The 16,122-nt window shown below is 36.5% G+C and overlaps 3 protein-coding genes across 5 annotated transcripts in view; 1 reads left to right on the top strand and 2 right to left on the bottom strand.

The window, feature by feature from the left end:
* The window catches only part of LOC107586168 (E3 ubiquitin-protein ligase listerin), a 22,222-nt gene extending 20,523 nt beyond the window's left edge, over nt 1–1,699 (bottom strand). For both annotated transcript variants that reach the window (XM_016273438.1, XM_016273439.1), the window contains exons 1-3: nt 1,591–1,699; nt 961–1,167; nt 55–153 (exon numbers count right to left, since the gene is read on the bottom strand). In XM_016273438.1, the coding sequence (XP_016128924.1) occupies nt 55–153; nt 961–1,167; nt 1,591–1,632 (348 nt within the window). In that variant the 5' untranslated portion in view covers nt 1,633–1,699. The remainder of the gene's footprint in view (nt 1–54; nt 154–960; nt 1,168–1,590) is intronic.
* LOC107586169 (notchless protein homolog 1) lies at nt 1,662–8,100 on the top strand. 2 transcript variants are annotated; one of them, XM_016273440.1, is made up of 13 exons: nt 1,662–1,779; nt 1,977–2,112; nt 3,279–3,496; nt 3,611–3,690; nt 3,777–3,853; nt 3,948–4,045; nt 4,595–4,787; nt 4,893–5,028; nt 5,812–5,858; nt 5,941–6,143; nt 6,656–6,815; nt 7,768–7,838; nt 7,940–8,100. In XM_016273440.1, the coding sequence occupies exons 1-13, from the start codon at nt 1,697–1,699 to the stop codon at nt 7,950–7,952; spliced, it is 1,515 nt and encodes a 504-aa protein (XP_016128926.1). In that variant the 5' UTR covers nt 1,662–1,696; the 3' UTR covers nt 7,953–8,100. The 2 variants fall into 2 exon arrangements, with proteins under 2 accessions (XP_016128926.1, XP_016128927.1); XM_016273441.1 differs by having other exon boundaries at nt 1,702–1,779; nt 1,972–2,112.
* An 89-nt stretch (nt 8,101–8,189) lies between these two features.
* Nucleotides 8,190–14,319, bottom strand: LOC107586170 (tricarboxylate transport protein, mitochondrial-like). The gene is made up of 9 exons (XM_016273442.1): nt 13,955–14,319; nt 13,448–13,555; nt 12,614–12,713; nt 12,395–12,533; nt 12,187–12,271; nt 11,386–11,490; nt 11,177–11,292; nt 10,982–11,055; nt 8,190–9,451 (listed from the first exon to the last, which is right to left on the bottom strand). Exons 1-9 carry the CDS (start codon nt 14,190–14,192, stop codon nt 9,337–9,339), a joined length of 1,080 nt encoding a protein of 359 aa, XP_016128928.1. The 5' UTR covers nt 14,193–14,319; the 3' UTR covers nt 8,190–9,336.
* Between the last annotated feature and the right edge of the window lie 1,803 nt (nt 14,320–16,122).

The following is a 16,122-nucleotide window of genomic DNA, read 5'->3' as shown; positions in this document are numbered from 1 at the left end:
AAACTGTAAATAAATAATATACAAATAATGATAGGGTTATCATTCTTCTCTTACCATTGATATTCGGCAGTATATCCGAGGCCAGTATGGGAGGACACCTTTTACAACATCAGGCTGTCGCTCTTGACACATTGCTCCAAACTCTTGTACTGCCTGAAATACACATCCACCAGTTTTTATGAGCCATTCAATTACTGAGTCAGTCAAATTAAATGTTTTATAGAAATTTATGTAAGACCTTTGTTCATCTTCGGAACACAAATTAAGATATTTTTGGTGAAATCTGAGAGCTTTCTGACCCTGCATATACAGAAAGGGAACTACCACGTTTAAGGCACAGAAAAATCAGTGGTTCAACATTAATTTTATGAAAATACGAGAATATCATTCTGCATTGGTGTGCATTCGTCTCCTTGTAAACAAGGCACAGCGCATGCGTGTTCTACGTCAGCAGCACCACACGTATGTGTCATGGTACTCTCGTGGTGGCGGACAGTGAAAGGGAAGAGAAGAATTGCTGAATAAAGTTGTTGTTTGTTTATTTTTGTTTTTTTTCTTTGGGCACAAAAAGTATTCTTGTAGCTTCAAAAAACTACAGTTGAACCACTGATGTCACATGGACTACTTTAAAGATGTCCTTACTACGTTTCTGTGCCTTCAACGTGGTAGTTGCGTTGCGGTCTATGCAGGGTCAGACAGCTCTCGGATTTCAACAGAAATATCTTCATTTGTGTTCCAAAGATGAACGAAGGTTTACGGGTTTGGAATGACATGAGGGCGAGTAATTAGTGAGAGAATTTTCATTTTTGGGTGAACTAACCCTTTAAGAAAATATGTGTGGGGATCAAGAATGACCGTGATAGTACTTAGTGACCCACATTTTTTAAATGTTACTCATCCCTTTTCAAACATTTGCCCACTAGGCAACACTGAACTCCAATCGATCACTACAAATGATACCTTTAATTTTGTGACTGCATCTCTCTTGGACAGCTTTCGTAGAACCATGCGGAAGTCTGCATCAACCTGATTGTCTATCTCCTCTGCCCCCTGTACTGCAGGTACATATCCTGGATCACTGGAGGTGGAGACACCGAATCCCACAAACCCGGGTACAACGCCACTTTCCCTGGCCAACAGATCAGCAGCTCTGCCACTGCTGGATGGCTGAAAGGCAGAACACACAGTTCTGTCATTACACATTCATCGCCATTTCATACCTAGATGATTATATGCCTATGGTATATCACCATCATATACGGTTGCTCAACTAATGCACTTTCTGTCTGATTACGCTACAAACACGTGACGTCAGGACTCTAAGAACACAGGTTTACATAACAGACACGATTAAAAAACCGCTTGTCATATATCATGTTTCATAAACACTTTACAATACAAAACAATAAGTGACAGGAAGTACATAATAGCACTTTGTTGTAATGAGCTATCCATGTGAGCTGTCATGCGGTTTGCATAGTTTACAACGCTGACCAGTTAGAGTCAACTACATTGACTCTTGCTATTATTTCACCGATTTGGCTTGTAGCTGGAAAATGTTAACAATCGAATAACTTTCATTCGTCTTACCCGAACATTTCCTTTCGTTCTCTGTTTATTTTTACCACCCATTGTTTTGTCGACTGAGCGTCTGAGTCTTTTCCGACTTGAGTACAGTCACACTAGGCGCGCGGTTATGATGTCACGCTCACGCGTTTTGCGTGCGTCCAAAATACTTTACGCTGCACGCGTGGAGTGTGCTGTGATCAATAACGACAGGTATCTCGGTTTTACTATGCGGACATTCTCGTATTCTGTATAACTTACGTATGGAATTCTTATTTATTCCCTGAGTTTATAAAATCTTACTGTTGTTTATTTATTTTACTGTTATTTAATAAAAAACAGCTTGTTCTACATCCGTGCCTCGCGTGCTGATAGTGTATACTCCAGTGTGTTTCTCTTTTAAAGGGAAGAATGAGCGTGGACGTGGAGCGTGTGTTGATTCAGCTCCAGGATGAGACCGGAGAGGTGCTCGGATCCCCCTTCGATGTGCCGCTGGACATCAGTCCGGATAAACTGCAGCTGGTCTGCAACGCACTGTTACAGAAGGTAGGAATGATGGACTGCAGTATGTGTTTCATCCAGATGTAAGAGCCCATGATGTATTGGACTATAGTACCTATGATCTATTCTGTTAAAACCCTTTTAATATATTTTTATGATAGGTCTGAAATACTGTGTTAGAGATATACCGTATAAAATTTGGGCTCTGCAAGATTTTTTTTAAAGGAGTCTCTTTGTGCTCACCAAGCCTTCGTTTATTTGATCATTAATACAGTAAAACAGTGATATTGTGAAATGTTATTACAATTTTAGAAATACCTGTTTTGTATTTGAATATATTTTAAAATGTAATTTATTCCTGTGATACAAAGCTGAATTTTCAGCATCATTGCTCCAGTCTTCAGAGTCACTTGATCCTTCAGAAATCATTCTAATATGCTGATTTGCTGCTCAAGAAACATTTCTTGTTATTATCAATGTTGGAAACAGTTGTGATACAGTTTTTCAGGACTTTGTGATAGCATTTATCTGAATTCGGAATCTTTTGCAGCATTATAAATGTCTTTACTGTCAGTTTTGGTCTGTAATGCACCTGTTCTGAATAAAAGTATTACATTCTTTAAAACAAACCCCAAATGGTAATGTATACTTAGTTTATTGCGATCTTTAAAGTATAAAATCACTTATATATCCTCATGTGTAATAAAGTATATGTTCATTTAGAATATATATTTGGGTAGTTGACATGACAAGACAGCAGTGATATACTATATCTAAAACTTTTTTTTTTTATTCTAATTTTGTGTAGTTGAGTAATACTTTTAATTATGTTTTATTACATATTGTTGAAAACATTTTGTTTTAATATATTAATTGGTCACTTGGAATATAGTTTCCAGAACTATTTGAGTGAAATGAAATGATGACCAACACATAATATACAATGAACCATTTTTTCACATTTTTCCGCATTTCCACACTTCAACCTATAGTCTAGAATCTAGATGTTGAAAAAATCTGATGTCCTAGTTATTTGTCAATTACCCATTACATCAGCAAGCCTTGTTCAATAACATGTATACTGTACATAAGCTTTGCTTAAAGAATTATTACATTACTTTGGATAAGTTAAGGCTGGTTATGAATGATGCCGGTTATGATTTACTGCAGATTTTATTGTTTCATAACCCCAATCTTTTGTCTTTCTACAGGAGGAACCTGTGCCGTACCTGTTCTTTGTGAAAGATGCAGAGGTGGTGTCGTCCCTGGGCTCCTGTGTTCAGGAGTTGGGCCTGGAGACTGAGCAGGTGCTGCCGGTTGTGTACCAGCCGCAGGCTGTGTTTCGTGTTCGGGCCGTGGCTCGATGCACCAGCTCTTTGGAGGGCCACACAGAGGCCGTCATCTCGGTGGCTTTTAGCCCTACAGGAAAGTAAGCGGATTAAACAGTTGCTTTACATTTATATTAAGACAGATAAATGTCTAACATATCAGACTGCATGAATTCAAATAAAGCTTTTTTGTATTATTTGGGGATGCTACTCAGATATCTGGCCAGTGGATCTGGGGACACGACAGTGAGGTTCTGGGATCTGAGCACAGAAACACCACACCACACTGCTAGGGGTCAGTTTTTCACTCGATGTTATGAAATGCAGTGCATCTGTAAGATAAACCAAGCATCTGACATTTTGTCCATCATGTTTTATAAGGACACACACATTGGGTTTTGTCCATTGCCTGGTCTCCAGATGGCAAGAAATTAGCATCAGGATGCAAAAACAGTCAGGTGAGCATATCATGTTATAAGTCACTGATATTCCAGTGAACAAGATGTTCTTTAGGTCTACTATAATGATTTATATCTGCTGTGATCTTTGCAGATCTTCTTGTGGGATCCAATCACAGGAAGTCAGATCGGAAAGACCTTGACGGGACATACGAAGTGGATCACCTGGCTGTGCTGGGAACCTCTCCATCTGTGAGTTTTGAAAAATCAGTTTGCCCTTGTAATCAAAGTATGTTTTATATCGGTTTATTTACATGTGTTAATTTAGTTATTTTAGCTCTACAGGGAATTTGTGATCAAATTTATTTGAAATTATGGGTTTTGGGTTTAATTTTACTATTATTATTATTATAAATTCATAATATTGTATTGTTTGTTATTTAACAATTGTTTAATTTGGTAACACAAAATCAATAATGTCCCATTAGTTATTGTTAGTTAATGCATTAACTAAAATTAACTAACAACAAGCAGTTCATTTATTACAGTATTTATTAATCTTTGGTAATATTAATAAAAATACAGCTGTTCATTGTTGGTTCATATTAGCTCAGGTCCATTAAATAACTGATTAATAAATGCTTTAGAATAATTTTTCATTGTTAGCTCATGTTAACTAATGTTGAAAAATGGAACCTTATTGAAAAGTGTTACCTTTAATTCATTTATAATTTTAAAAAAATGTATAATGAAGTAACAAAATATCATGATCAGTTATCAGTCATTTTCACTCCATCACAGGAACCCAGAGTGTCGATATTTGGCTAGCACCAGTAAAGACTGTTCGATTCGGATCTGGGATACGGTTTTGGGCCGCTGTGATAAGATCCTGACCAGCCACACACAGTCTGTTACGTGTGTAAAATGGGGAGGTGATGGTCTCCTGTACACTTCATCTCAGGACAGAACCGTTAAAGTCTGGAGAGCCAAAGATGTATGTTGTTTCCACTCATGATGGATCAAAGATAACTTGAAACAATATTTACTTGGGTGTTTGACAGAATTATGGTGTGAATATCTGTTCTCGTCTGTGCCGTAGGGGGTTCAGTGTCGTACATTGCAAGGTCACGCTCACTGGGTCAACACGCTGGCCCTCAGCACCGACTACGTTCTGCGTACAGGAGCGTTTGAGCCGGCTACTGCAACCATAAACCCACAGGATCTCACTGGATCATGTATGTGTCAGCACCTGCAAATGAATAATTATTATACACTACTCGTCAAAAATTTGTGGTTGCAAAGGCTGCATTTATTTGATCAAAAATAGTTAAAACAGTAATATTGTGAAATATTATTAACATTTTAAAATAACGTTTTTTTTATTTTAATATATTTCACAATTTAACTCATTCCTGTGATGCAAAGCTGGATTTTCAGCAGCCATTACTACAGTCTTCAGTGTCATTCTAATATGCTCAAGAAAGTTTCCTTATTATTATCAATGTTTAAAAATATGGAAGCTTGTTTTCGCCCACGGGATAAAAAAGGTAGATAAAAAAGATTTTAAAAAAAAAAAGGTAATTGACTTCCTCACTTTATCTTTTTTTTTTTTTTATTCCATGGCAGAAATAAAAAAAGTGAATTGTGAGGAAAAAAGCCTGAATTCTGAGTTTATGTCTTGCAATTCTGACTGCAATTACTTTTTAAATTTTTTTTATCCTGTGGCGAGAACAAGCTTTCATAGAAAACAGTTGTGCTGCTCAGTAGTTTTGTGGAAACCATAATATTTTTTTCAGGATTCTTTGATTAATAGAAAGTTCAAAGAACAGCATTTAATTGACATAGAAATAATTTGTAACATTATAAATGTATTTACTCTCTCTTTTGATCAATTGTATGCATCCTTGCTGAATAAGTATTAATATCTTTCAAATAAAAGAAACTGACCCCAAACTTTTGAACTGTAGCTGTAATATGGATCATTTAATAATAAATGTAAATGTTTCTGCTTTCCGCAGTGGAAGAGATCAAGGAAAAGGCTTTGAAGCGTTACAACAGTGTCAGAGTGAGTGAGACCAGTCTATATACAGTACCAACCTGCGAGAGAATGGATTTATGTATAAACCTGAGCATTTGGTCTTCTTAAGGGTGAAGGTCATGAGAGGCTGGTGTCAGGATCAGATGATTTCACAATGTTCTTATGGAACCCAGCAGAGGAGAAGAAGCCAGTGGCCCGTTTGACGGGTCACCAAGCGCTGGTCAATGAGGTGCTATTCTCACCAGACACACGGCTGATTGCCAGCGCTTCCTTCGATAAGTCTATAAAGATCTGGGACGGAAAGACGGGAAAGTAAGTAGGGTGGTTATAGATCCTTGATTGATTTGACCATGTGCAGATTAGCATACTGACATATTTCTAAAATATATGTGCAGTGCTATATTTCAATATCAGTTATGTAAAGTGTGTGCATAGTATGCAGATGTTCTATATGCAATGAATGCCCAGATTCAGTTCAGTTCAATAACAGTGACTTTTAGTCTTTACACCTACATTAGTGTTAGTATTTAGTATTAAGTATTATTATAATTATTTCGGTTTTTTTACTTTAATTTAATTTTTTTAAGTTTAATTTGATGCGCTTTATTCATTTTATTAGTTTTTATAAATAATTCTATTGAATTATATCTATCTTTATACCTTAAAGGGGTCATATGATGTTGCTAAAAAGAACATTATTTGGTGTAATGAATGGCAACAACCCAGAGTCTCTTGAAATATAACATCAAACACGTCAATATGTTTTCTCTGACCTCATGAAAGTGTTTTTAAAGGGCTGTAAGATCTTTTTTATGTTTTTCCAGGTACCTGACCTCACTTCGCGGTCATGTGGGGCCAGTGTACCAAGTGGCGTGGTCTGCAGACAGCCGTCTGTTGGTCAGTGGCAGTAGTGACAGCACTCTGAAGGTGTGGGACATCAAGAAGGGCAAACTGAACGCAGATCTGCCTGGACACGCTGATGAGGTGAGACACTGAATGGATTTAGTTCAGAGGTTGGAGTCTTGCACGAGGCCAAGCTTTAGAATAACTTACATCAGTTACTTTAGTAGCATTTATATATTAGAATAATATTTACTATTTATAAGATTTATTTTTGTAATTTTTATTTATTTATTTATTTCTATATAGCTGTATTTTTATTTTAGTTTTAGAAATTGTAGTACATAAACTTCAGATTGTTGCCAAGGCAGCATTTCTACTTTTCAGGTTTTTCTTTTTTCATCTACAATTAATATTTCATATCAGCTTTATTTCAATTTCATTTTAAGTTTTTATTTTAATATTTTTATATAGCTTTAATTTATATTTTAGTTCTAGAAATTTTAGTACTTCAAGTTTATATTTCATTTAGTTTGTTTAAAAAAAATTCTATTTAAAATTTATATTATATTGGCTTTAATTTCAATTTAAGTTTTAATATTTTTGTTTTGGCTTGACTTTTTTTTATATATAGGTTTAATTTTAGTAGCTTATCTTAAACATTTATTTTGGTTAGCTGCTATGGTAACACTTTTAAAATGATTTTCTTTTACAGTTTTAGTGAACAGTAACAACACTGACCTACATATATTCTATTTTTTTTATTATCATGGTCATTTAAAACCTGAACATACCAGGGAATTTTAACATTGTGATTTACACCAAAGTGGGGGGAAACATCTTAAAAATGCATCGTATAAAATGTGTATATATATATATATATATATACACTAAATTAGACTTAATTTTTGCATATTTTGTATATTTGACATTTCTTAACCATATCTTTTTTTAATCTGGAGATGACTTTTGACAGGCCACTAAGCAATCACCTAGCAGCCACATACTAAACACACTCCAAATACATTGGCAACAGCATAGCAGTGGTTATTTGCATGGACAAACACCACTAAATTAGTTTTCGTTCATTGTTCAGATTTTTGCAGTTGACTGGAGTCCCGACGGACAGAGAGTGGCCAGCGGTGGAAAAGACAAATGTTTAAGAATGTAAGTGACCCTACATTATTTATTTCCACACACACACACACACACACACAATGCCACCTGGTAGGAACACCTGGCATGTCTTATCTTCTTTTCCCCTTTAGATGGAGGAAGTAACCCGGAGAAACCAGTGACCCCTGGCTCTGCACACAACAGCCAATCAGGCGTCTCGAAGCATCACCCCACAGGATGGTGGACAGCAGTGTCGGCGCATTAAGCCTTAGCCTATTTGACCAACGAAACTGCTTCGACAGCATCACAATAGCTGACATATAATGCTCTCTGATGTTGGTGTCGGGCCAGATAGCTGGAAGATAAAACACTGCCTTTTTGGGGGGGTTTTTTTTTGGCCGATCCCCCACTCAAATGAGCAATTGCCCTGTGGAAGTGCAGGTGAACTGACCCAGTCTAATCTGTGTAATCTTTCTCACACACATTCTTTGTAATTAACTTAATCCCTAATGCTGTGATACAGGCAGCATTAACTGGGTCTGTTCCAGAGCCAAGAGATAACCTGCGTCGTCACAGTGGGCCGTACTACGTCAGCAGAGACGTTTTCTCATTTAACAAGCAGTAAAAGTATTTTTATGGGACCTGTATTGTGAGTGTGTGGCTTTCTTACCTTGAATGAACAACTGTAGAGCATCTAAAGCAGTTTGTTGTTATCGCACAGCACATATATGACATGAAGAGTCTTACGATGGAATTCAAAGAGTTTGGATCGATTATTCAATATTGGCTACTCAAAAAGGTCACAGGGCCGGGAAACTGAACCTAGTTGGTTTATTGAATCTGTGTGAAGTATTCAGAATCGGTTTTGAAGAAGCACTGCTTATATAGCAGACACAAAAACAAAAGTAGCGTAACTAGTACAGAATAAGCAGCCTTTGTGGGAAATGCTTGATGACAAAAAAGCTTATAATTAAATTGTGCAAATTAAAAAAGCTATCATTTAAATTATGAAAACATCAAGCTTGAATGCCCAGGTCTTGGTGATGCCACTCGGCATGCAGGTTTTATATCGAGTATCACGAATGTCTGAGCCTCTACCAGTTTTGAGACTTACATTTGACTTCTTATAAAAGCACATTTTCAGTGTACCTCAGAGCTTTGCATGTAAACTAGGACAAAAGAACATGTGCATTACATACTTGGTTGTGCTATTACGTTTCATGCCACGTAAGTAGACTGTCTCACGACAACCTCTATAAAAGCATGGTGGTGAGAAGACACTTGAACAATTTTACTGAAGTGAAGAGTGCAAACTGATGATATGCTTGCTCATTTATCAATATTTTTGTGCATCGATAAATACCGTAAGCTACAGGTTCCTTCACATGGCTCAAGCTCCTGGCTTCAACTATACAGACACAGATGGATGGTTAAAATCCTCTAGGCCAGGGTTCATGGTTCAAGTCTGGATCTTTTGACTTGACTGATGTGGCCAACTGTGTTTGGATAGTTCAGTCTGTCTCGATCAGTTCTGCATCCTGGTCCGTCTTCAGTCTGTTCTCCAGACATTGTTCAGTAGCTTTACAACCTCCTCGTAGAGAACAAAGACAATGGCCACGTCTAGACACACTCTGCCCAGTCGTGGGACCGTGCCTTTGTAGAACCTGTGATGCAAAGTGAAAAAAGTATAAAGGTGAGGACACGTTTACCATTGTTCAGCAAATGTTCAGTCATTTTAATAGGAATTTGCATGATCAAGAAGTTCATGTGAGGGCGAAAGATTTTCCAACACAGATTTCACATCAGGCTCAGTTAGTCTCAATGCATTGACCAACAGAAGGCTGCTTGGTTTGAAAGTGACTTCTGTGGGAGCTAGGGCTGCTCGTTTATGGCAAAAATCATAATCACGATTATTTTGGTCAATACTGTAATCACGATCATGAGTGGGCCACATGACCAAAACTTTATATGAATGATTTATTTAAAGATAGCAATATATATATCAAATATATATTTTCTGTAAATAAGGTTGCTATGACATCTACATTCTAGAGACCAGCCAAATTTCACAATTCTCAATACCACAGCAGAAGACTAGGGAAACTAATATTAGTAAAAACACAAAAAAAAGTCCTCAAATTATTGAAAATAATTAAACGGTCAGTAATAAAAATAGGAAAGGACCAGTACAATAGAAAACAAGATTTAATGAAACCATGCAAGTCTAAAGTATTCAGCTAACAGCCTAATACAGAAATTGCATAACTGAATGTAAAATAAAACAGCATAGTCTTCACTGTAAGAATTAAACTTCCTTTGTTTTTTATTAAAGCTACAAAAGTCCTTCAGTGTAGAGCAGTGAGTGATTTTCAAATGAAGCCCACAGTCAGCAGCAGGAATATTAGGCTGCTGTCACTTTAAGAGCTGCACGGATCCAATTTACTGTTACGCACATGTTTTCATTCTCAACTGTTTACTTTCATATATTACATAACTGACGAGGGTTTACATGAACAACGCGCCGCATTTTGACACATTTTTGCGCGCACCTTAAGCTAAAAGATGAATTTACATGTGCTTGTTCTGTTCCGTCTCTAAGCGCATGCACAGAAAGCCTCCTGTGGAACAGTGCAAGTTCTTTTTCGTGCTTTTAAAAACATGAATAAATCTAATAAACTTTGATAAATCAAGCACGTCCCATTTCGCGAAAGTCACGTTGCATGATTTTACTGATTTGCCCGTGAAATTGGGCTTTTATGGAGGAGCAAAAGCGCACTGCTCGAAAGGGGGAGGAATAATCGTTTTATCTCGATTATTGTATTTTCATAATCGTTAGAGGCCGAAATCGAAACTGTATTTCGATTAATTGCACAGCTCTAGTGGGAGCTGTAATTCACCCAAAATAAATAGTTCACCCAAAAAATGAAAATTGGCATAATTTACTCACACAAGAATGTGGGTAACCAGACAGTTGTTGGTCCCCATTGACTTTCATAGAATGGGGGAAAAAAATGCTACGCAAGTCAGTGGAGACCAGAAACCCATAGGTTAGAAATTAAAACAGGTATGAAATGAATTGAGGGTGAGTAAATGATGACAGAATTTTAATTTTTGGGTGAACTATCCCTTTAAGGTATAAGAAAAAAAAAGGATGTTCAAAAGGAAATAATGATTTTGAAGAAAAAAAAACATACGCTTGAGGGCCTTCATTCTTCAAAATCTGGAATGCACAATCTAATGTGCTCTTGTAGCGATGAGCCTCCAAACCCTAAAAAAAGATAATAAACTATATCAGTGAGTGGTATTTAAAGACATTTTCTTTAAAAAAGGATAAATATATTCTATTTAATTAATTATTTAATAAATAATAAGCATCAGTCTCTGCTAACCTGCATTCGAGTCTTCACCACATCAAGTGGCGTGTTTCCAAAAACACTCGCCGCCCCAGCTGTTGCTCCGAACAACGCTGTAACCAGCGGGTGCATGTCACGACTGGGGTCATCGCCTGATGAAAAAGCCAAGCTGATCATTTTTGTTGAATGGCCATAGTGAAAATAATTTCAGAGTATTACTATTAAGACAGTGATCTCATCCTCACCTTTGTACCAGTTGCGCAACAAGTTCATAACATAAAAGCGAATAGCCTGGTTGCTACCCTGCTTCAGAAGTGTAGCAGTCAGTCCTTGATACGTCCCACGAACACCTACAAACATAGAAATTGAGGGTGAGTAATATATTTGATATTTTGTCATTTTTTTATTTTGTGAAGTTTTTTTGTTTTGTTTCATTTTATTTTTATTTTATAACTTATTTTTCAAAAACTAATATTTTTTCAATTTTTTTATTTTTATTTTAGATTTTATCAAAACTACTATTTTATTTATTTATATATAAACTTTTTTTAATTGTATAACTTATTTTGTGTTTCGTTTTATCATTTAATTTAAGTTCCAATTTTATTTTCTACAGCCCCATATTTATAATATTTCTATGAGTGGTCCGTCTCCTCCTACTTTACGGTCTCTATTAAGATGCACTACAAACATAGAGAAAACATATCATTATTATATTTGATATTTTGTCATTTTTTTATTTTGTGAAGTTTTTTTGTTTTGTTTCATTTTATTTTTATTTTATAACTTATTTTTCAAAAACTAATATTTTTTCAATTTTTTTATTTTTATTTTAGATTTTATCAAAACTACTATTTTATTTATTTATATATAAACTTTTTTTAATTGTATAACTTATTTTGTGTTTCGTTTTATCATTTACTTTAAGTTCCAATTTTATTTTCTACAGCCCCATATTTATAATATTTCTATGAGTGGTCCGTCTCCTCCTACTTTACGGTCTCTATTAAGATGCAAAATTTTTTTGGATCACATTCGTTTGGTACCTTGATCTCTGATGATTTCCCTTACGCCATGGAAGAACCCTCGGTAGCGTGGCCTCAGAGAGCACTGGTCATGAATGAACTTCACCTGAAAATAATACAGACAGGAGATGTTCTGAGTAAAATATAAATAAAAATGTACATCACAGAGGACCAGTTAAGGTGGTATATTAACGTAATGTATAACCAAAACAACTGGTAACAGTCCTACCTTGACTGTCTCCATTGGACAGACTACCAACACTGCCTCTGCAATTCCTGCGCCAAGCCCACACAACAAACTTCCTTTATTGTCAAGCCGACCCGTGGCATCCCTCATTGGGTTACTAAGAACCTCGAATGTTCCAAAACTGCCATAATGTCGAAAAGAAAAGTGTCAGCAAAAGAGACCCTATGTAAGCTTTAACACGCAAATATCAACGTTTTTTACCGTATTGCAGATTTCGGGATAGATCCATAAAGCAGTGAACTAAGCCCTCTGTATAGACCTCTCAACCCATGATCCTGCACCGTCAGCTTAACACAGTCGCCTGCACAAAAAATCCAGGTTATACTTGTTTTTGCTTTTTACACATTTCATTCATTCATATAGTTCAACCAAAAATATAAAAATAGCTGAAAATTCACTCTAAGATGTAGAGGAGTTTGTTTCTTCATTGGAACAGATTTGAAGAAATTAAGCAGCACATCACTTGCTCACCAATGGATCCTCTGCAGTGAATGGGTGCCGTCAGAATGAGAGCCCAAACAGCTGATAAAAACATCATAATAATCCACAAGTAATCCACATGACTCCAGTCCATCAATTAATGTCTTGTGAAGTGAGAAGCTGCGTGTTTGAGAGAAACAAATCCATCAAGGCATTTTATTTTTAAACTGTTGCTACTGGCCAAAATATCAGTCCATAATCTATAACGCTTCCTCCAGTGAAAGTCCTGTTGTTCTCTCACAACAAAACCCATTAATACATTTGTTAAGAACTGTTTTCACTTGTAAACAGTGCTTGATCTGCGCATATATCTTTCCTTATTCAAACAAGACAAATTTTTCACTGGTTAAAGTGATAAGATACATATTTTTGCCTGAAGCAATGGTTTGAAGTTAAAAACATCTTAGTGATGGATTTGTTTTTTGTACAATTCTGTTCCGACAAAGAAATAATCTCATCTACATCCTGGACAGCCTGAGGGAGAGTATATTTTCAGAAATTATATATTAATTTCATTTTTGAGTGTACTATTCCTTTAACAACAGCCATCCTCACCTATGCCTCGGTACCGTGGAGGATTTGCTCTTTCATCTAACTGTAGCTGGGTCTTCACGTATTCTGTTGGAAATGTGATGCAGATCTCAATGCCTCCTGCAATGCCACCTGGGTAAAAATAATATCGTCAGTAAATAAATCAGAGGCAATCTATGTGATTCGTTCAAACTTAAAGCTGATTAACTGACAGTTTCATACAAGGTCATTTTGTTTTAGTTGTACTTGGTTGTTTAAAACACAATTGTATGAACACTGCAACCAAACAAGTGATAGAGTAACAATGTTGGAATATGATCAAGTAGTTAAATTGACATTTATATTAGTAAAACTATTTTTAGTGTCCAACCATGTATAAACACATATCTGCCGAGTCAACACATGAGATTTCTGGAAGTTACCATTTGGTTGCATGGCTGTTGTTGATGGCTCGCGCATTATAGGGTATCGCGTGATCCACCAAAACATTGGCGCTTGTCTGCTTCTAACACAAACACAATACGCACTTACCTGCGAGAATAGCCTTCCACGGATGGGTAATTTTTCTCCCTCCGATTGCAGCGGCCGCTAGATTCCTCTGGCCTGGATACATGTTAGGAATTGGGGTAAAAGTGCGCGTCGAGCCCCCGCCAGCGGAGGGAATCCGGGTCAGCGCAGCAGGATGCTGTAGCGGCGTGCAACCTCGCCTCAGTATCGCATCTTTGCACGGCCCGTCCGAGACAGAAAACGGTTTATACAGAGACGACATGTTTTAATGATATTTTATGAGTAAAGTGAAAATCTGCGATGTGTGACGACGCGCAAGATGCGTCTGCCCAATAGGACGGAGACAACACAATCACAGGAAGACCACTGCGGAGGCGTGGCGGCGAGGAGCTCATGAATATTAATATAGAGGTCATGCAGCGAGCTCAATCATTGGTCTGTTTTAAAATATTTGACTGATTATGCGTTACTCATCTTATGTAATATTAATAAGGTACATTCGCCCAATTGTATTACCCTACGACCACCCACACTATAGAGGGTTTATGTAAAAAAATATAATAAGAAATATTTGATCAGAGAGTTTAATGTAGCAAAGACGTCCAGTGTAGATATGTTTGATAAACTGTTATCTAAGGTTCTTGATTTTCTAAATTCAAATTAAAATCGTACAATTGCGTAATATTGAATTCATATAAATTCATAAAATATTTTAAATCCGTTACTAATTTTAATTACTAAATGTTCGTCAAGCTCGGCCATTCAACCCTGTTATCCAAATTATTATAATTTTTTTTTATTATTATTTATGTCAAGTTTATCCTAAACAAGCATGACCTCAAACTAGCTAGTCCCTACCTTAAGTTACTTAAAGATATGATGCGATTTCAAGTTTTCCTTTCTCTTTGAAGTTTATACAAGCTCTTGGTGCATAAAGAAGATCTGTAATGTTGTCTGTAAAGTCTCAAATTCAAAGAGATATTCTTTATAAAAGTTAAGTCAACCACGCCTACCTAAAACGGCTCATTCTAACACGCCCCCACATGTCTATGTCACTATGTGGGAATATTAGCATAATGCCGCCCAAATGTGCACGCAAAGAAAGAAGGCGTGGTTTCAGGAACAGCAGTATAGTGTTGATGCAGCCATGGGCATCACTAGGCCATTTTTAGGGGGGCTATAATGGCTATATATTAGATTAAGTCAGGGGCGTAGATTACTTTTTTATTGGAGAGTTGTGTTCACGACATGTTGAGGTTTTAATGGAGCGATGTAGGCTGTTTATTAGTAGGCTACTTAGAAAGCACATATGAATTCCTTATTCTTCATGACCATATTCTGCATCCCATAATCCTACCTAATACCTAAACTTAACAACTACAACGACTACCTTAAAAGCTATTAATAAGCAGTAAATTAAGAGTTTGAGGTGAAAGTCATAATTGATAGTTAATATGTGTTCCCCACACTAAAGTGTTAAAAAATAATTTAGGATACAAATTATTGGTTGGTAGACAGAACAGGGGGCATCTGGCATAGGGTTGGCTGCTGTAGAAGTAGGCAGGTCTTCTGTAACTGTATTAAAACCCCACCAGCCAGATCCTAAGACTATTGTGTGTCAGGTGCATGGACTGTAGAATAGAACAGAATAAAGTAGTATGTGAATGTGCAAGTATCCATTACTGTGTGCCATGAACTGTACATACAACATACACAAAATACAATTTGAAATATGTAAACAATATACTCTCAGTACCCTTATAAGGACATCTTTGTACTTTATACTCGAAAAGGTGCACATTAGTACCTTAGAGTACCAATATGTACCTTAATGTACAACTATGAAACTTTTTGGGGTAAATAAGGTACAAAGATGTCCTTTTAAGGGTGCTGTCCCAGTGACATGCTGTTGTATTTCTTTCTTTCTTTCTCTCTCTCTCTCTCTCGCGCTCTCTCTCATTCTTTCTTTCTCTCTTTCTCTTTTTCTTTCTATTTGTTTCTTTCTCTCTTTCTTCTGTTTTATAATCATATATAATAATATAAGCATAAAGCATATAAAGCAAAAAAGGTATGATTAAAAATAAAACCTGTCACTTTTGAAATGATGGCTACGCCCCTGGATTAAGTATTTGCTTTTGACTGTTCAAATGCGGAGTTTTGCGCAGCACAGAGTAACGCGTCGTGTGTGTGTG

The sequence above is a fragment of the Sinocyclocheilus grahami genome, unplaced genomic scaffold, assembly GCF_001515645.1.
Source record: "Sinocyclocheilus grahami isolate Dianchi unplaced genomic scaffold, SAMN03320097.WGS_v1.1 scaffold78.1, whole genome shotgun sequence".
Taxonomy (NCBI): Eukaryota; Metazoa; Chordata; class Actinopteri; order Cypriniformes; family Cyprinidae; genus Sinocyclocheilus; species Sinocyclocheilus grahami.
The sequence above is the reverse complement of the archived record's forward strand: the minus strand, read 5'-3'. Positions and strand labels throughout refer to the sequence as shown.